Raw genomic sequence first — 18787 nt, 5'->3', positions numbered from 1 at the left:
ACACGCCCACCATCAGTCTGCGGAGCTGGTGAGGAATTGCGGCTGATTGGATTACCATCGGGGCTATCAGTAAGCTCAGCTCTAGTATGAAAGTTAAACTTGGGTTGCGCCTTTGTCACTGGCTTACCTCAATTAATTAGAGATAATCATCTGAGTTTATAGTTTCACATGCCTCCGGGACTTTATGCAACAAGCCTGGACAGTATAAATTTAACTATCAAGGCACCTCTGTACGCCTCCGCATGGCACCGAATATGGCAGCTGAGAAAATAAGGACAATAATAGAAACCCTTTATGAGAAAACAAAGACTACGTCTTTTCGGCCCCCTCTACATATAATCCTTCGTCCTCGCCTCACAAAACTCCCAAAACTCACACGCCCTCCCCGTCCCACCCTCCTCTTTCCTCTTCATCGCATCCAACAACGTCGGCGCCACAGCATCATGAAGTCTCCCCCAAGGAACAACATATGCACCATTATTTTCCAACCCCAGTTCCCCCGACAACCCCGCATACAGCACCGTATGAGCCGCCAAAGCCGGACTATGCAGCAGCGGCCAAGAGAGAAGCTTCATCCAGCGCGCATTCCTCAGAAGGTTCGTATTAGCTGCGCCTGGATTCTGCGCCACGCTGACGATGCCCTTCTCGCCGTACCGCCGGGCCATTTCCGTAGACAGGAACCAGTTTCCAAGCTTGGAGGTGACATAGTTTCGCACAGCGTCCTTCGGTGGGTTGGTCAGCTCCGACATGATGATGCCTTCGGGTGGAGCGGAGAGTTCGGCGACCTGACTGCTTGTCCAGATGACGCGAACGGAGCCCGCAGTGGTAAGTTCAGACTCAGACGATGCCGCAGCTTCGAGCAAGGGAGTTAAGAGTTGGGTGAGGAGAAATGGGCCCAGACAGTTGGTTGCGAGTTGGAGCTCGATGCCTTGTTGGGAGACGCTGCCTAGTGGGGGTTGGGACACGCCGGCATTGTTGAAGAGGAGATCGAGCTTCAATTCTATGGCGCTGAAGGTAGATACGGTGGATTTGATAGTTGTAAGGTCGTCTAGATGAAGTTCGAGAAAATGTAGCTCGCCTGTGCTGGACTTGGCATTCTCCGGGACGGATTTCTGGATAGCCAGGATGGCTGCTTGAGCGGCGGACTCTGAACGTCCTGCTATGTAGACTTTGGCGCCTTTGCGGTAGAGGACCTTCGCTACTTCGAAGCCAATGCCTGATGCGCCGCCGGTGATGAGCACCACTTTGCCCGATTGCTGGGGGAGGTCATCGGGGGTGAAGGTTGGGCGGGGAGGGAAGAATTGAGAGAATTGGGCTCCCATTGTGGAGGCTGTTACTAGTACTAGGTGTGGTAGGCATTGAGAAGAGATGGTAATTCAGTCACATATTTATATGCTGATTGTTGTTGGGTGAGACCCCTGCAGGGTATCCTTAGTCTCGTTCATCGTTATACATGTTTAGACGAGCGGACCAACCGGCGCTACTATAGAACAGACCGGCTCGGTTGTTAGCGTTGACACCCAGCTAGCTCAGCCTGCTGGGAACTTCCCTTTGTTTGTCTTGTTCGCTAGGTCCCATGCTGACCACATTTTGTCGCACAGATAATGAGAAAGAGAAGATAGACAGGGTGACTGACACTCCTCTTTCCCTGAAAAATCATCCCTCAAAAAATGAGAATCGCTAGGTCCATTAATGCTGTGGGCTGCCACTGTGCTGGCGAAGTATGCGACGTGATTGTCGGAGATGTTTTGAACCCGTCAGGATGCAGCACCATGTATGAATAACTAGTTCACTTTCGCGACAAAGACCAGATCCGCCAGCTCCTCATGCAAGAGCCTCGGGGACGGCCGGTAATGTGTGTGAATTTCGTCTTGCCCCTTGCAATCCAAAGGCCGATTGCCGGGCTTTTGATCATGGTGACCGAGGAATACCCTGCCATGTCTGGAGGCAATGCCATTGCAACTACGACTGTCCTTCTGGAGACAGGCATGGTGGCCATGACTGAACCGATCACCAAGATAGTCCTGGAAACTCCAGCAGGTTTAGTGCCTATCACTGCGGACTGCGAGGGTGGGAAGTGCGAGGAGGTCGCGTTTAACACTGTCTCTTCCTTCGTTTTCGCCCTAGATTACAAGATCGATGTCCCTACACTGGGATTCGTCTCGGTGGATATTGCATGGGGAGGGATGATCAACGGCTTTGTCGATGCAACCTCACTCGGAATCAGTATCAACAACAAAAACGGGCCGAAGTTGATCGAATACGGAGAGGGAATCACAGATGCTCTCCAAAAAGCTCCGTTCGTGCCCGTCCATCCGGAGAACCCAGGCATCAGAGGCGTTAGTATCCTCCAGTTCACAGAACCACTTTATTGGGATACTATGATGGCTGTCAATACTGTTGTGGTTTCTCCCGGGCGGTTCGATCGGTGCCCGTGTGGCACAGGAAGCTGTGCAAGGATGGCAGTGCTCCATGCTCGTGGCCAGCTCGCAGTTGACGAAGAGATTCCAGCATCATAGCATCATTGGGAGTACTTTTGACTGTTACATCCGCGGGACGCAGAAACCTGGAGACTATGACGCTATCTTGCCGACGGTCAAAGGAAGTGCTTGGATCAATTGTTTCAAGTAGATGGCGTTGGATCCTACTGATCCCTGGCCAGTGGGCTTCCGAGTTGGCGACCAATGGCATATAGCAGCGTCACAAATTATGTAGTATTAAAACGGAAAATGGAGCTGAGCATCGAAAACGAACAACATTGATGATGAGTTTATGTTCATAGACACCACTCTGACTAAGCATAGCGGGATGTGTTCCCGAAGCAGCATAAAACCCAAAACGGCAATGCAATTCAAATCCACTTGAATAGGATATAAAATATTGATATGGTATCATCCGTGACAACCATGGCTCAACACCCCTCCTCAGATACTACCATCTTCCTAGATCAGCCTCCAAGCTGTCTTCAATTCCACCCATCCTCCCCCAACCACTTCCTCGTAGGCACCTACCTGCTCTCAGAACACAAGGAAGATGACTCTGCACCAATCCAACAAACCAAAACTGGCAGTCTCCAACTATGGCACTTAGACCCTGCCACCAATCAACTGTACCCTCACCCCTAACACTAACCAAACATATAAAAAAGTGTCTGAAGCTGACAATGACGCAGAACCCTCCGCCACAAACACCCTCTCCCATATGCAGTCTTCGACCTGCATTTCCACCCCACTGACCCAACGCTAGCTGCCATTGCAACCAGCGCAGCTTCAGTGGTTTTCTTCCGTATTACTGTCCCAGAGGGAGAGGAAAATGACAGGACCCCTTTCATCAAAGAGATCCAATCTCACCAAGTCCATGAGGACCCCTCCATCCCAGCCCTCTATCTAGCCTGGTTACCGGCTGGATGGCATTCCACCACCACTTCCAATGCTGGAACTGAATATGGCTTCGCCGTAACCTTCTCTGACGGCCTGACCACCCTCTTCAACACCAAAGTCTCTCCATCTCCCAATTCCTTCTCTATAACAGAAGAATCATCCTACCCCGCAACCCAGCAAATAGAAGTCTGGTATGTAGCAGCAGCTACCTATCCCCAACCCCACTCCAATGGGGATAATATGCGCTACATCTTCACAGGCAGCGACTTCGGCTCGCTGCATACTCGCTATCTTCCAGCCCCCTCCAACACCAACAACTCCGACGAAGACAACGATGAAGCTAACATGCCCATTCTTTCCCACGACGACCGCGCCCGCCACCACACAGCAGGCGTGACGGCCATTCTGCCCCTCCCTGTGCCTATGACCGATGGGGCGCCGTGGCTTCTCACGGGGAGTTACGATGAGTCGTTGCGGGTGTACCATGCTTCCCGAAGGGGTGAGGTACTTGGGGAGATTGGGTTGGGGGGTGGGGTTTGGAGGTTGCAGATTCTTTCTACTCATTCTCGTCCCGTGGATGATTCGGAGGGGGATGTGGAGTGGACGTTCCTGGTGTTGGCGAGTTGTATGCATGCTGGTACGAGGGTGGTTAAGGTACGGGTTGTTCTTGGGGAGAGTGGGCAGGAGTGTGAAATGGAGGTGGTGGCGGAGTTTACGGAGCATGAGAGTATGAATTATGCGAGTGATGTGTGGAATTGGGGAGGGCATAAGGGAGGGGAAGGAAGGGAGTTGAAGGTTGTGTCGAGTAGTTTCTACGATCGGAGAGTTTGTGTGTGGCGGGTTAATGTTTGAGCAATCTACACAAGTTTCGGAAATAAGGAGATAATAATGGTTTATGTTATGTTCGTAAAACGCTCGAGAGGTCATATGCAGAAGTGAACATCAACAACAGGTATACCAACGAAACACGCCCCGTCCCGAAACGAAACCCGAGAATGAAATGATTATAGATGAATCAAACGATCGTCTCCAGCTCGCGCGCATAGCCAATCGCATTCTCGATAATTGTACCGCTGGCCACGAGGATATCCTTCTCGGACCGAGCAGCCGCCTCGGGCTCGACGGGGAAATAGATGCGGCCATCACGGAGAACCCAGCCGCGCTGCTGGGCGAACTCGATCACGGCGCCCTCCGAATCGAGGAAGAGGAGGTTTTTGGCGTTGGAGATGGGGAGCGAGGGGTACGCCTTTTCGGAGCAGTCTGCGATTTCGCTGCGGATGGTTCCGACCAGGACCTGCATCATCATAACATTAGCTACCCGCCACCTCGAGACAGTACCAGGCAGGGTATACTCACATTCGAGAACAGCGCAAAGTCCTCCGACGGCACACGCTCTGAGTTCGTCTCCCGCCACACCTTATCGTAGCTTCCCTCCATCAGGTTCCTCTCCAGCTCAACGGGGTACTTGATGAACGGATCATCCTCAACGCTCTTGCCCTTCAGACTTGCCTCCTCGACCAGACCCTCCAACACCGTGTGGAAGCTCGTGCTGTCGCCCATGCTCAGGAGCAGCAGCAAATACAAGCCTGTGATCTTGCTGCGCTGGCTACTGCGGATGTCGACGTGGCCGGCATTCGTGCTGTCCCGCTCCAGGTCGTAGAACGGCTGCAGCTGCTGGTAGTATCTTGTGAAGGTGGGTGCGTCGGTCTGTCGGATGGAGGCGATGGCTCCGAGCTCAAGAACCTCACGGGCCTGGGCGACCAGCTCGGCGGGTGCTGACGGCGTGGGAATCAGGACATTCTGCAGGAGGAGGGCGCGCTTGCCGCGACTGAGGAGGTCGTTGACGGCTTCGAATTGTTGCCGGCCGAGGGCGCTGTGGAGCTCGGCCACGATGGCCTTGAGGTCGTTGGCCATTTTGGATTAGATGGAAATTATCGGCTGTCTAAAAGTATATGTATGAGGACTTAAGGACGGAGAAATAAGGAGGATAGTGTAGTTGAATTGGTGTGATGATTATGTGGTTTGGAGATGGAAGTGCTGGTCGTGACGTTGGCAGCCGCAGCTTCCAAGAGCTTCGGAGAAATCCGTCACGTGATGTCATCTTATGCAAAACTCCGGAATCGAGCTTATCTTGTTTACACCGGTCGATCTTTTCCTGTTCTAAACGCCCGCGGCCATTGGGTTCTTGCAAGTAATTATTCATTTTCATAATCCATTAGATATTGTCGCGTAAAAGGAACCCGCCATTCTGCAGCTTCTGAAAGACGCCCTCCGGGTCGTACTTGGCCGCCACCTCCTGCATCAGCTTGATATTCTCGGCTCCATAGCTGCCAAGAACCTTCTGAGAGCCAGTGTCAAAGGTCATGTACTTGAAGTCCAAGAGGGTACCTTTAGTCTTAGCTAGAGACTGCACTGTTTTGGATATGGTATCTACGGCCTTTTGCGCCGCGGCATCGTCACTACCGTCTTTGGGCCACTCATAGGCGAAACCTACCCTATTGATTGCGGGATATCCGTTAGTCCTGTGCCTGATCTTAGGAACAATGGGGAATTGAAGAAAGCTTGCAGCACTCTGGGACACTTTGAATGCTCATGATATTCCCTCCTTGATCTTTACCAGCCTGAATATCAGCCGTACCAATTGGATGAATAGTGTAATGCAGGGCAGCACCAGTCGGGAGGGTCTTGCAGACTTCGAGCCACGTCTTATACACTTGCTCATAAAGCTCCCTCCTGAAAAGCCTGGGTAGTAGCCGTGCAAATGGAACACTTATGACCCCGCACCAGGTAAGTTTTGCAATGGACTAGTGATTGTCGCCTCCGTAGGATATGTACTCACTTCTGGGACGCTTGGGCAAATGACAGCAGCGTGCCGTTAGTGGATGGCAGCACCGTAGTCACCAGGCTTCTGAGGTTGTGAAACGGCTCAAAGGCCTTCGGTGGCTCGGCTGGGTGGTCCCGTAGAACATGACCACCGCGACAAATCCGTTGTTGAAGTTGGCAAACAGCGCAATCTTGGGATCCTCTTCCATGGCCTGGTGAACTGCCGCAGTGGTCTGGTTGGTGGCTACATGGTTCTCCGGATTACATACATTGATGTTTTATTGGATCTTGATCAGCAGGTGAGGTTCAAGGTCGAACAGTGTGACAATGCCTGTTTGGCATGTTAACAATTGATGGTATCCATGTGAGGAAAGGTGCTATACATACCGAAGTCGGAGCCGGAGCTCTCAAGGGCGCAATGAAGGTCGGAACTCCCCTTCGAGTTGGCGTTGATGAGGCTGCCATCGTCTATTAGGACCTGAGAAATAACTTGCTGTCAATTTCCTGTCCTTGAGAAAGAGAAAGACGGTAAGAAGCTTGCCTCAAAATTCTTCTTGCCATCACCACCAAGTCCGTGGAGATTAGGCAAAGCCCCCATTCCCGCTTTGTGTAATAGTCAGCCAAGTATTGCCATCCCCTTCAGAAGCAAGCCTGTTCTGCTCCATCAGTCCCATTGAAGCACCCTGCAAAGCATTAAGGATGCAGCGTGCAGCCAGAAAGATACATACCTCCGAAAGAAATCCACCTAGTCTCCACCTGAGGCTCTCTACTCCCAATAGCCGACAACCCCTGCTCCTCTAGCCAGGTATATATTTTGTTTCGGGTATTTCCTGACCTAGGTTGTGCTTTCTGATCGGCCAATAGTTCCTTGGACTTGAGCTGTTAAATGTTTAGTACTATGGCAGTATCACTAGTACTACTGAACCGTATGTTTGAATTGTAGCCGGTGGTGCGGACGGCGAACTTAGTGCCTGTTCTTCGGATAATAGCTAAAGCCTTGGTCAGTTCCTGGACAGAGTTTAACTAGATGTACCCAGCTGCAGGGGTCCAGCAAGTGTGCGACCAGGGGGGGTAACGGCAGCTTGGTACCTGTCGGCAAATTCATTCTTGTTGTTGTTGTTGTTGTTCTTGTTGATGGGTGTTACTATACTGCCAGTGGTACCAGAAAAGAGAGACCGCAGCTGGTCCAAGGCAGCAACCGCCATGATGGAGGAAGAGAGTCTCACTGTTTTCCTGAGATTGTTGATGCTGATCATCACTATTGGGGCAGTTAGTTTCCGCAGGTTGTTTACCTCTCGCCATTGCTTAGAAAGCCAAGTCCCTCTAGCTGAGCAGCAGCCCCACGCAAAGTGCCAGCTGAGGCGAGGTGGGGAGGGTTTGCTTTACAAGTAGCGATGATAGATACGCCACACCCTAGCACTACTTTGTAGAAGCTAACTCGTCGTTGTAAGCAGAAAAGTCCAAGAAAGCGAGAGAAAGGGTACTCTATGGCCTACAGAACAGGTCGAACTTCTGCTGAAGCTGAACAGGAGCAGTTTCTTGCGGCTAGAAGATCATCATCGTGTCTATGTCCGACTCCTGAGGCAGGTCCAGCTTGATTCTAACGCCGCGTTTCCATCCGCCCACCACGATGCCATTCAGTCTGAAGCTGTAGCCATTGCTCATTCTTATTGTCTGCTGGCTCTTCGGGGAAGGACAACGCTTTCATCCTGCGATGGCGTCGTCCCGCCTACAAAATCACTTAAGGGCAGCTGAATAGTCATCGACCTGGACCTCCACATATGTATCTGAGATACCAAGTTAACCACCATGCTTGAGTCGAGACTAGTACTAGTCGTGTTGGTATTGAGCTGAGCAGTCAATCAACGCTAGTTCACTGATCATCCCGCTCTTTCCCTTTTCAGCACCCACTTATGCGTCCATATGACAGAGCTGAGAGGCTAGATAGTAGATCTCTCAGATTCTGGGATTGCGAGCTAAGCAATCTCTTTTCTTTTTGCTTGAGGGGCCAATGAGATGCACTGGGAGCCGCAGCCTCCATTTTCTGTGGCGCATGTCCCTCTTCAGCTAGCCTTCCTGTGAAATCTCGACATCAGGTCTGAATTCCGGCAGTTGTAACTGGGGTTTCCTGCTATTAAGTGTTGCGACCCAATCCTCCAAATAGAGGGTGACAGTGAAGAAAATAATAAAGAAATCCCAAGTCACATTCTCAAAGTTACCTAATGGATCCTATATCTGCCTTGAGCGTGGCATGCGCTGTTTTTCAGTTTGCCGACCTCGGCGCCAAAATTCTGACGAAAGGGCGTGAGCTCTACCAGTCTCACTCAGGGGCTTTAGAAAGGCACGCTGAGCTCGAGAAATGCGCTGAGCAGTTGAGCGCCTTGGTCAATGAATATTCCAAGGGGGCAAATGCGCTTCCTGAAGCCCTGGGGAAAGGTATGGAGGATATCATCGATGAGTGCAATTTGACTGCTGGGTTATTGTCAAGTCTATTGAATGGCTTGAAAATTCCAGAGAAGTCTAAGGGTATTTTGAGGGTATTTAGAGCCGGGCGACAGGCGGTCCGAACGGCGGTCCGACAATCGCAAATCGATGAACTTAATGACAAGATGATGGATCTACGGGAGAAGTTACAAGCCTATATGTTGGCAGTACTACAGTAAGATTTACCCCCCCCTACGAGCTTATATATTGTATCTGGGCTGATGGGCCTTGTAAGAAATCAATCATCTTCGACACAAGAGACGCTCAAGAAGCTTTCGTCAGATAGCGCGCAAAGGGAAAACAATATTGCATCCCAGCTGAACGACATGAGAAGGGAGATGCTCAGTATTCTCCAAAAGCCAGATAGCTCGCTCTTTCTTGCCTCAGATCTTGAGAAGCTTGTCCCAGTCCTTTCCAACCTAGTGGACGAAAGCCGAGCAGTGACTTGCAAAACTGAGATCCTGTCGAGCCTTTACTTCCCGGAGATGAAGGAAAGATATGATCAAATCAGAGACTCAGAATACTCCTTTGAGTGGATTCTTGGGTCAGGCAGATGCAACGATACATCGGTACCCAGGGTGTACTTTGTGGATTGGTTACATAGCCAGAAGGCAAACGATAACACATACTGGATAAGTGGGAAACCAGGCTCTGGGAAATCGACTCTAATGAAGTTCTTATACAATCACGATCAGACACGAGCAATTCTCAAAGAGTGGGCTGGCCAGCAAAAGCTTGTCATCAGTGGGTTTTACTTCTGGATATCTGGCGGATCACGGCTACTGAAGTCCCAGCTAGGCCTTCTCCGATCACTCGTTTTCGAAGTGTTCTGGCATATGCCAGAGGTTATCGAGTACGCGTGTCCGGAAAGATACGCTAAGGGTCTCAAGCCGATGCAATATGGCTCGCTAGCATGGACACTCAATGAGCTACTAGAAGCTCTAAAAAGAGCCACAACAAATGCTCAGAGTAACACCCGCTTCTGCTTCTTCATTGATGGACTGGATGAGTGTGACGGTTATCCTCAGGCCATGGTTGACCTAATCCGAGACCGCTTTCCAAAGTCGCCGGACATAAAATTCTGCCTTGCCAGTCGAAAGTGGAATGCTTTCATCGACGAGTATGGTGACGTACTAGGAGAAAGGGAGATCCCCAGACATCTCTATCTAGAAGATTTGACACAAACAGATATCCGAAGATACGTTCAACGGCGACTCCAAGCCCAGCGGCGCTTCCAGCAATGGCATAGGGGGGACCCTGTTTCGAGCAAAAGGCTCATTGAAGACGTCGTTAAAAAGGCGGAAGGAGTGTTTCTTTGGGTCACTCTTGTGGTCGAGTCTCTTATAAGAGGAGTCCAGAACAAAGATCATCTGGCCACACTGCAAGACAGACTGGATAAAATCCCCAGTGAACTGCCGGATTACTTCGCCCACATGCTGCGTAACGTTGAGGACATATATAAGGTGGACGCAGCTAAGATATATCAAATCATGCTAAACACGACAGAGCAACCATATCTTCTCCTATTTTCGTACCTGTGGGAGCGTGATCCACAATTCGGGACTGTCATGGAAACCAAGCCATTCTCATTACGCGACATAAACGGGATGAATGATGATTTACGTGTTCGACTTAATGCACGCTGTACCGACTTGCTTGACATTGTCAAAGACTCCAGGGTCCACATCATGTGGGAATCCAAAGTGGCTTTCTTGCATCGGACAGTGCGTGATTACATGAGAAGTGCGGAAGCACAGGAAATTCTGGGAAAGTGGCTCAGCCAATCCAAGGCTCATACAAGCTTCAACCCAGATGCGTATATCTGCCAATCGGCTGTAGCGCATATCAAACGCGCCCCACGGAAACCGCAGTATCTCTCTGAACAGGGACGTGTCAGTCAGCTCGTGAATCAGTTCGCTTACGCCGCCAGGAGAATTCAAAAATCATTGGGAGACCCTCAGATCGAACTTATGAACTCATTAGAAACAACACTAAACGACTATCGTCAGTCACAGCGTCTCCATGCAACTACTTACCACACATCCTTCTGGTATAGCAAAGCGAGCTTCCTTCAATGGGCGGAGAAAGAACAATTAGACCTATATGTCTCGTATAGACTTAGCAAGGATCCGGCCGGAGAAGAGGATCTAAATGAACCAAGATTACTAAGACGAAGGCAGACCTTTGACGAGCCTGAACCAAAGAACAACCGAACAAAGTCTCAGCGGAGAATGTAATGTCGAATGAATGACACGGGGGGTTAGGAAGCCAAATGGAAGGAAAACCTGTTGTGGAATGTATTGGTTGGCTTTAAGAGAGCAGTACAGTGTACCAAGTACATAGAATAATGAATCGTTGGATCGTATCTGGAGGAAAACAGGAGTTCGGTGATATAGAAAGCAAGCCAGCACAGAACGGCTCCAAGGCCTTAGCCTACTGTGAGAGCCTGGAACATGATATTCCACACTCGAGTTTCACTCGAACAATATTGGAGTCAATCTCATCGCTGGCTTATGGCATTGTATCCACGAGGATTCTACGAATGGCATGGCGCCTATGCTTTGGCTATGCTACCCCCTACATGGAGTTTCTACAGCCATATCTGATATAGCACAAGACATCAATAAAATTCCCAAATAATCACACATTGCAGAAACACATGAACAGTTCTATACATATTGCCATCCAGCATCCTTCAAACAAACCAACTACCTTATCTCACTTTCAACACCATCCTCAGCATCAAGCCAAGATCTCCTTCCCATTCTCCTTCAAGAACGCATCCACGGAAGTAAGTCCCTCCGCCAAAGCCCCCAAGTCCTCGCGACAGTTACTCACACCATCCCCACCGGGCACCTCATCGGCCCATCTTGACGAAGCAGCACCAAGATGCCCCTCCTTGATCATCCCATCCACGACCTCATCGTCCAAAAACTCCACCTTTACCTCTTCACCCACCACCTTCCCAATCTTCCCCGCCAACTGCTCCACCGTGACCACCTCCACCGCGACATCAATAGCCTTGTTCGCAAACCGCTCGGGCTCCTTAACCGCAGCCGCAACCACAATCCCCACATCCCGCGCATCCACCAACGGCAGCTCCGTCCCGGCCCGATACGCCACGCGCAAGACCCGCTCTTCCTTGAAGCCAGGGAACATGAAGTCCCGCACCGACGGCAGGAGATTCTGAAGGAAGTGGCCCGGTCGGATAATCGTCCAGCGGCCCCCATTCTTCGCTGCCGCAGCCTCACGGACACGGTTCTCCAGCGCATGCTTCTGGAGCCAGTACTCCTTCATTGGGTGCGCACCGCCCTCCCACCCGGGGAATGACTCATGCTGGCCTGTCTTGAGCGCTGTAGAGAGAATAATATGCGAGATCGTGGACGATTCCTGCGCAGCGAGGATCACGTTCTCCATGCGCTTGAGATCGAGCTCACGGTTGCCGGTTTGCACTTCGGTGAAGAACACGGCGTCCACGTTTTGTGTCGCCGTGCGGAGAGATTCCAGGTCGTCGAGGTCGCCTGTGATAAGGGTCGCGCCTTGTTCTGCGAGTTGGACTGCAGCGCTGCTGGCTGGGTTGCGCACGTAGGCGGAGACGGAGTGACCTGCCGATAGGCAGTGCTGGACGACGCCGCGGCCTTGGTTGCCGGTGGCGCTGAGGACGAGGATGCTTTTGGGAGACATTGTTTGTGTTTGGTTTGTGGAAGTGTTGGGCTGAGGTGTGAATTGTGATTGATAGGAGTGTGGTTGGCATTGAGGTGGGTGCAGAGGGAGAGATTTATAGTTGTCGTGCTGCCTAAGCTGTTGCTTAGTGCTTACTCCGTGTATAGTAATCCTTTCGATCTTACGGACGGGTGAGGATGTCATGTCTCACCGTAGTAAGTTGTTGTAGTGCGAGGCTGTATGGATCTGGGTCGGTAAGCTTATTTGTTTCAAGCTTGATCAGCTTATTTCGTATTTTCTGGATTACTACTGCGGTAAAATTAGCGGGTAAAGTTGGTAGTTAGCTGGTGTGCTCGAGCACCCTGAGTACCACAAGCACTAGCAAATTCTGGAGATCGACCTTCTGTCTCCAGCTTTGTACTCTAATTTCTGCATATTGCCCAGCTTCTGTTTTATGAAATATAATCGCACTTGAGAAGAATTAATGGCGTTGACCTTAAACGGACAAAAACATCAACAACACAAAATAGGCCATCGCGCTGCAGTACTAAGCAGACTGCGCCAACTGCTCCAGAGTCTGATACAGAGGCGTCCCCAGCCCAGTAACCGGATCCCATCCCTTTGTGGCATTCCAACTGGCATACGGGACAAGAGCTCCTCCATTTGACCCGTCACAACCCACTGATCCGCCGTCTACGATATCCGTGAATCCTTTCTGGTCGAGTGAGTACAGCCAAGGATTCAGAAACCCTAGCGTAGGTTTACCCTGCTCGAGACGTGCAGCGTTCAGTCGAGAGATGACTGCTGCAAATACAGGGGCGGCAGCACTGTAAAATTATCAGCTCGTTTGATTCTCACAATTGTTTACTTGGTAGGGCCACTAACCTTGTTCCAGCAGTTTGTAGCCATTGCCCATGGTCCCTGATTACATAGTTGCTAGCCTGGGCCGACACATCAGGAATACCCCGTCCGTCTGGATTATACAATCCTTCCCATTTATCTCCTAAGCGGGCAAGGTACGCTTCCACACTCGCATTCTGGTACGACGGTCGAGCAAAGCGCTCGGAGAACCCTCCACTCGAAAAGTCCACAGCCTTTTCCGGCCCGACGCCCTCAGTCCCACCCACGGATGTAACAAACGGGCACGACGCCGGAAAGATAGGCTGAAAGCGGGTCCTCTGGCTTCCGTCGTTAGATACACACGATCCTCCGACGCCCGAGTCTCCGCTGCTGAAGATCACCGAGACCCCGCGTGCACCTAATTGGGCAAATAAATTGCACGTGGCTTCTGTGTATTCCTCCGGCAGACTTTGCTCATCCTCGCCGTAAGACGTGCTAAGCACTGCAGGAAGCTCCTCGTCCGGAAGACCGACCAGATACTGGAGCTGTTCGAGATACGGCTCGTTGGTCGAGCCGTCGGTGCTCACCGTACCCGAGTCCGAGACGGATGGCGCACGTCCGGCGGTAGTGTAGAAGGTCGCGTTAGCGTCAAATGCCATGGAGAGGGCGTATTGGATGTCGAGACTGGCTTCTGTGCTTCCCTCTTGTGAGTTTTGTGGGTTTTGGCCTCCGTTGATTGAAACTACGGAGAAGTCGGCGTCTATGCTGTTTGGAGAGTATACATCTAGAAATTCCTCGAGGTCACTGTAGCGCGCGTACTGGTCCAGATAGCCGGAAATTCCGAGGACATTTCTCGAGTCGGGACTCGCCTTGGTGCTAGGTAAACCATAGAGCTGGCGAAGGCAAGTGGGCGTCACGCCTGTTAAGCAGTCTTCGCTTATTTCATCAATGTTAACCGACACTGGCATGAGGCTCGGTAGGCTGGTTTGTGTCTTAGGTCGGCCGAAGCGAGTCGTTGGCTGGATCATTTGCAGATGAGCATCGACTTGCTCGGGAACGGAGTACTTGAGGGTCCTAATTTGGGTTGTGTTTGTTTCCAGGTGATGGAAGTTGTAAAAATCGGTCTTCATCATTGATTGTGCTTGGGCCAACGGGACTGTGAAGGCGACCCAATCCCCGCGATCTTCGATGGCATTTGGTGGAACATGCTCCGACTCAAGCCAAGAGAAGATGATCTTTGAGACCTGGTCGGATGGGCGCATAAAGGCCATGACATCGTTGCGTTTCATATGCCGTCCATAATCCCGGTGACCGGGTGTCGAGATATCGATGACTTTCTGCTCGAATTCCGCCTTGTACTCGTGATGCATCGACAACCAGAACTTCATCGGAGTAAATGGCGGGGGAGCTGCGCCTTTTGTCCATCCATCGGGGATGCTGTTCAGTTGGTCTACCACGACATAATCAGGAGCTGTGGCTACAGCAGTGCGTAAGAGGGACAGAAGTCCCAAGATATAGTTGACATATATCATCGTCGCTTGAATGTCGCATTAGTTTCGAGTTCTGGTACCTGCGCAGTTCCAAACAGAGGTGTCTTAGACCTTTGCCCGCCTGCGGATCAAATCGCCGCAGAAACCGTCCTGCGCTCCTAAAAAGTGTCGCGCCGCGGTCAACTGTATCTATGTCTCTCGATGCAAACCAAAGAGACCGACAGTTGTTGTCGAAAAAGGCCCTCTTCTCGGCCGCGATACTTTTTCAAAATGTCGGTTATGCCAATAAGGCGGGGCCCTGTTGATAGTTTCATCAATCCGGTTGGAGAGACGCGGTAAAGTTATCGTGCAATCCAGAGGACATGGAGAATGTGACAGCGTGTTCACCAACACACAGAGCATGTAACTCCGCAGATCCACGGACACTAGACGCCAAGGTTGTTGAGAAGAGGTTCATGAATTGCCCGCCTATGGCCATGAATTAGCATTCTACGATATGCGTATTGAGTGTCTTTTAAGCGAAACCAAAGTATGATAGTGGTCCGAAGCTTCGATGTCCTTGGCGGCTGCGAGAGTCGCTTAGAAAGGCGGTCCGGTCGGGATCGAGTCTATTCAGAGCTCAATACGCGGTTATTTATTGACTCCCTCATCTAGCAAGGGGCGTCTGGAATGCGCCAGTCAGGGCATGCGGGAGGCTGCAGTTAGCTTTCCATGGAAGATAATTCTATGGTTCTCTGTCTAGAGTCATGGGGTAGATGAATGAAAAAATATAGGTAGTGCAATTGATGGAAACCTTCAGTGTGAATACTCTGCGCTTGCTGGGAGTACGTCATAACATTTAATCACGTATTAATGAGCTCGCAGTGCTTGCTTGGTCCAAAGGACAAAGAATTGGGGACTGACACCTTTCAACAAGCAGTTGCTCATAGCAGTTGCTCTGGTCCGCCACCTCCTTGTGATAAAGCCGTTGCTCGGACTAGTCCTGTTGCATTCCCATTATGCTGCCTAATTGACTCTGACAATTTGTTTATTAGAATAGGACTGCTGTGTTATGCGGACAAACATCCAGCATTATGGTTCCCAGTCATCGACTAATACTTTCACGAGGCTTATGCTGAAGCTGTTCGATGGTATCTTATTGGCACTGTTTAATTAGGTTCTCTAACGTGGGGAAGAAAATGGAATTCTCTCAGTATACTAAATTAAATAAGTAATAGGACAAAAATAAGAATACTATTTAATTTACGTTATATGTATTTCTGACCAGTTTGACTGCAGATGGTTAGTTTACCCCCGGCCAGGACACTCATAACCGATGTTGTAAAGAGTGTTGATCTTGAAAACCTCCCCATGGCATATGGAGCTTAGTTTAGCTCGTGGGAGGATCAGCACGAAGATAAGTATCTACCAGGCACAAGGATTCAGCTCCGTCACTAAATTGCGAAATGGGCTGTATCAGAAGGCGGAAGATGTATATTTTAGTTTCGCGTTGACCAGCCTTCCACATCGAAGAGCACCAGTAACGGACTCTTAGATAGCAACTTCTTCAGCCTCGTTCTGAGGCTCCGAATAATCCATGCTATCATGTCGGTGATCTGACCTATGATGTATCATCTTGAGAGTGATCGGAATATTGTCCGGAAGATCCCCGGGAAACCAGCATCTGGATAGTTTTAGCCTTGGACCAGCAGGGAAGGTCACTAACCGTTGTCGGGAACTTAACCAGGGGCAGAAGGCAAACTATTAGTTCGTCCCAACACTCGAACTCGTGTGAATGTGAATTACGTCGTCCTTTTTGGATGCTGGCACCGAAGGGGGTCATGTGCTAAGCTAGCAATTTCTGTACTTCGAGTGACTAACTAATACAACAATTGTTTGATTCATCGCCGAAAGAGGTTGGCCCATCCAGGCTGCTTAGGTCCGGGGATAAAGGGCAAGACATATATACACCGTAATAGTTTTCATTGCCCACCATGTGCTAGTTTTCTACTGTTCGACCAGGCCCTCAAACAGCCGGAGTCAAAGTCATGTTGGAGACGAAGGATGTCGCCGTGCAGAAAGGAAACGCATCTCCACGGCAGGAAAGGGGCAAAGGAATGAGAAGAGCTAAATGGAACGAAGTTGAAGGCAAAAGAATCTACTAAAAGAAGAGACGTTGGTGTGGTACCTCAGGCAAAAGCCCCACCCAAAATCCGGATATGAACTATCAGCTGGAAGAGACGGTTGGCTGGCATAGTTCTGGGCAGGGGGCGCTTGGGGCTGATTATACATATTATGTATTTCATATCTACTGTTCTACTTAGCATAATTTTGACCTTCTTGCATCAAGCAGCCAGTCGTACTCGGTTCCAGGTTGGGGAGCTGACCCTGCTTTTTCTTTGTTATTGTTGTGAATAGAGGCTTGATCATGGAGACAGTAGAGCTTCGTTTATGGAATTTATTCCATATACAATCAGGCTGATTGATAGTCAACTTTTATATAAGCCCTCATTTCTTCAGATGTGAACAATAATAATCATCGTTCCTTTGAATCACAACACTCCATGATGCGGATTCGTGCCAGCCTGCTGAAGTTCTTCCAAGTTGTACGTAAAGTTTAATGAATCAGCCAGCAGGAGCCCACTCATCACACGTTCTCGCATGTCCGGCTCCATCCTGAAGAACCCATGCGGCCATAGCATTTGTGGTAGGTAAATGCCGACGAAAGTGGTCTCGGAAACATCCGATATGAACCACATAGTGAACGCGTATGGCACCGCAAAGGAGAAAGCCTTTGCAGAAAGGGCCTGGTACCATGCGCCATTTCCTGGATCGTAAGGGCCCACTGCGAGCGAATCCGGGGATCTCTATTGCGCGGTGGTCCGGGGAATCTAAATATTCGTGGAGCTTATGAGCTTGAGATACTCAGGGTGAGGAAGCCCTGTCGACAACTTGAGTGTGGCTTCATTGCTCAACGTTAGTCTCCGTGTTAGGACAGATTTTAAGTTTTTAGACCACCTTCCGAGCCGTGCAAAAGTAATCCAACTACTGATTGTGAGAGCACGAAGTAAAGGGAGACCGAAAGTAAAGGGGCACAATTGTCATATCTGTCTTTCCCTTTTTTCATTACTAAGCATAGGAACACCCCTTGCCCGACCCTTCAATGGTGCTTCTCAAATCCTGGGATCCGCCTAGACTACACGGCCAACGAGTGTAGTGGTCCAAGCATGAGTGTCACTAGCACTCACTAGAAGACACACTGCAGCGGAGATCAGGGCAAATAAGGTTAAAAAAACACACTTGACCAGTTGGACGAGAAAACCCCGCGGTTATCACACCACTACAACGTCTATCCTCCTGGTAGACATTCACTGATTGGTATAAAATTGGTGGTCTCTGCCCCCACGGAACCATACTCCTGTTCTCGTGAGTACTGGTTTCACAACCGATGACGGCTTGCACGCAGGCAGCTTGCAAGCAATGCCTTCCGCCTAGAACTTGCCAGATAGTTGCCCAGGTCGTGGTGGTTAATGGCGTCGGTGTGAGAGTCACGTGTATGTAGATATAGGCAGACGTTTTGAGACAAGAAATCCCTGGCTTGAAAAGGCCCGAACCACCTGAGATTACTAACAAAGAAGATACCCGAGTATCTTCTTCCATCCTTGACGTCTGACATTCATTCCATCAACGACCGGGATTCGGCCTTCATCGTGTGCTAGGGGCTTTGGGGCTTATCACAATAGGTATTCAAGTTACGATAATACTGGGGTCAACTTGCTCTGACAACGGCGGCATATTGACGTCTCGGTGATGACCTCTTTTCGACGAGATAACCGGTCATCGCAGTAACCATATGGAGCTGGTCTGGTTTTATGTGGTCATGGCCGGGTATTCGCCTTGCTGCTCCGGTCGGAAGTGTCACCGATGGCCTTCATCTCATCGGCATAAACCGATTGATGTGACTGTAATTGTCCCATTAGTACACAATCGATCTGCGGTTTCTTTGGTGGTTCGAGTGGATGCGACTTGCCCAGGCATCATTGTGTTCCAAACAATACGCTTCGACTCACGCTAGCTAGCGGGTTACCTCTCCGCAAAAGATCATCCATCATTTTCATCGCGCGTGTC

At 50.2% G+C, this 18787-nt stretch overlaps 9 protein-coding genes across 9 annotated transcripts; 3 read left to right on the top strand and 6 right to left on the bottom strand.

Annotated features, from left to right (window-relative positions):
• Positions 1–225: 225 nt before the first annotated feature.
• Positions 226–1322, bottom strand: BDQ94DRAFT_184291 (uncharacterized protein; the record flags this gene model as incomplete). The annotated part of the gene is made up of 1 exon (XM_026774616.1): positions 226–1322. The coding sequence occupies one exon, from the start codon at positions 1320–1322 to the stop codon at positions 330–332; it is 993 nt and encodes a 330-aa protein (XP_026620769.1). The 3' UTR covers positions 226–329.
• Positions 1323–1913: 591 nt separating this feature from the next.
• Positions 1914–2519, top strand: BDQ94DRAFT_175334 (proline racemase family; the record flags this gene model as incomplete). Its single annotated transcript, XM_026772498.1, has 1 exon — positions 1914–2519. One exon carries the CDS (start codon positions 1914–1916, stop codon positions 2517–2519), a length of 606 nt encoding a protein of 201 aa, XP_026620768.1.
• A 348-nt stretch (positions 2520–2867) lies between these two features.
• BDQ94DRAFT_109032 (uncharacterized protein) lies at positions 2868–4314 on the top strand. Its single transcript, XM_026763529.1, has 2 exons — positions 2868–3109; positions 3173–4314. The coding sequence occupies exons 1-2, from the start codon at positions 2886–2888 to the stop codon at positions 4230–4232; spliced, it is 1284 nt and encodes a 427-aa protein (XP_026620767.1). The 5' UTR covers positions 2868–2885; the 3' UTR covers positions 4233–4314.
• Positions 3892–5400, bottom strand: rpnL (proteasome regulatory particle lid subunit rpnL). The gene is made up of 2 exons (XM_026768106.1): positions 4737–5400; positions 3892–4674 (listed from the first exon to the last, which is right to left on the bottom strand). Exons 1-2 carry the CDS (start codon positions 5292–5294, stop codon positions 4396–4398), a joined length of 837 nt encoding a protein of 278 aa, XP_026620766.1. The 5' UTR covers positions 5295–5400; the 3' UTR covers positions 3892–4395.
• A 195-nt stretch (positions 5401–5595) lies between these two features.
• On the bottom strand, positions 5596–6412 carry BDQ94DRAFT_175331 (uncharacterized protein; the record flags this gene model as incomplete). The annotated part of the gene is made up of 2 exons (XM_026772497.1): positions 5596–5875; positions 6282–6412. 2 exons carry the CDS (start codon positions 6410–6412, stop codon positions 5596–5598), a joined length of 411 nt encoding a protein of 136 aa, XP_026620765.1.
• A 69-nt stretch (positions 6413–6481) lies between these two features.
• Positions 6482–7408, bottom strand: BDQ94DRAFT_175330 (uncharacterized protein; the record flags this gene model as incomplete). Its single annotated transcript, XM_026772496.1, has 3 exons — positions 6482–6534; positions 6591–6661; positions 7293–7408. The coding sequence occupies 3 exons, from the start codon at positions 7406–7408 to the stop codon at positions 6482–6484; spliced, it is 240 nt and encodes a 79-aa protein (XP_026620764.1).
• A 1017-nt stretch (positions 7409–8425) lies between these two features.
• Positions 8426–10924, top strand: BDQ94DRAFT_175329 (uncharacterized protein; the record flags this gene model as incomplete). Its single annotated transcript, XM_026772495.1, has 2 exons — positions 8426–8862; positions 8923–10924. The coding sequence occupies 2 exons, from the start codon at positions 8426–8428 to the stop codon at positions 10922–10924; spliced, it is 2439 nt and encodes an 812-aa protein (XP_026620763.1).
• Positions 10925–11298: 374 nt separating this feature from the next.
• BDQ94DRAFT_153220 (NAD(P)-binding protein) lies at positions 11299–12597 on the bottom strand. The gene has a single exon (XM_026768105.1). The coding sequence runs from the start codon at positions 12552–12554 to the stop codon at positions 11430–11432; it is 1125 nt and encodes a 374-aa protein (XP_026620762.1). The 5' UTR covers positions 12555–12597; the 3' UTR covers positions 11299–11429.
• Positions 12598–12897: 300 nt separating this feature from the next.
• Positions 12898–14722, bottom strand: BDQ94DRAFT_175327 (S53 family peptidase; the record flags this gene model as incomplete). The annotated part of the gene is made up of 2 exons (XM_026772494.1): positions 12898–13177; positions 13236–14722. The coding sequence occupies 2 exons, from the start codon at positions 14720–14722 to the stop codon at positions 12898–12900; spliced, it is 1767 nt and encodes a 588-aa protein (XP_026620761.1).
• Between the last annotated feature and the right edge of the window lie 4065 nt (positions 14723–18787).

The sequence above is a fragment of the Aspergillus welwitschiae genome (assembly GCF_003344945.1).
Source record: "Aspergillus welwitschiae strain CBS 139.54b unplaced genomic scaffold BDQ94scaffold_53, whole genome shotgun sequence".
In the NCBI taxonomy this organism is placed as follows: domain Eukaryota; kingdom Fungi; phylum Ascomycota; class Eurotiomycetes; order Eurotiales; family Aspergillaceae; genus Aspergillus; species Aspergillus welwitschiae.
Note: the sequence above shows the minus strand (reverse complement) of the source record. Positions and strands in the feature narration are given on the sequence as shown.

Coding starts and splice junctions, on each gene's coding strand:
- BDQ94DRAFT_153220 (XM_026768105.1), bottom strand. CDS start 12,554: ATGACATCCTCACCCGTCCGTAAGATCGAAAGGATTACTATACACGGA.
- BDQ94DRAFT_109032 (XM_026763529.1), top strand. CDS start 2,886: ATGGTATCATCCGTGACAACCATGGCTCAACACCCCTCCTCAGATACT. Junction 3,110..3,172: donor GACCCTGCCACCAATCAACT/GTACCCTCACCC, acceptor ACAATGACGCAG/AACCCTCCGCCACAAACACC.
- rpnL (XM_026768106.1), bottom strand. CDS start 5,294: ATGGCCAACGACCTCAAGGCCATCGTGGCCGAGCTCCACAGCGCCCTC. Junction 4,675..4,736: donor ACTTTGCGCTGTTCTCGAAT/GTGAGTATACCC, acceptor ATGATGATGCAG/GTCCTGGTCGGAACCATCCG.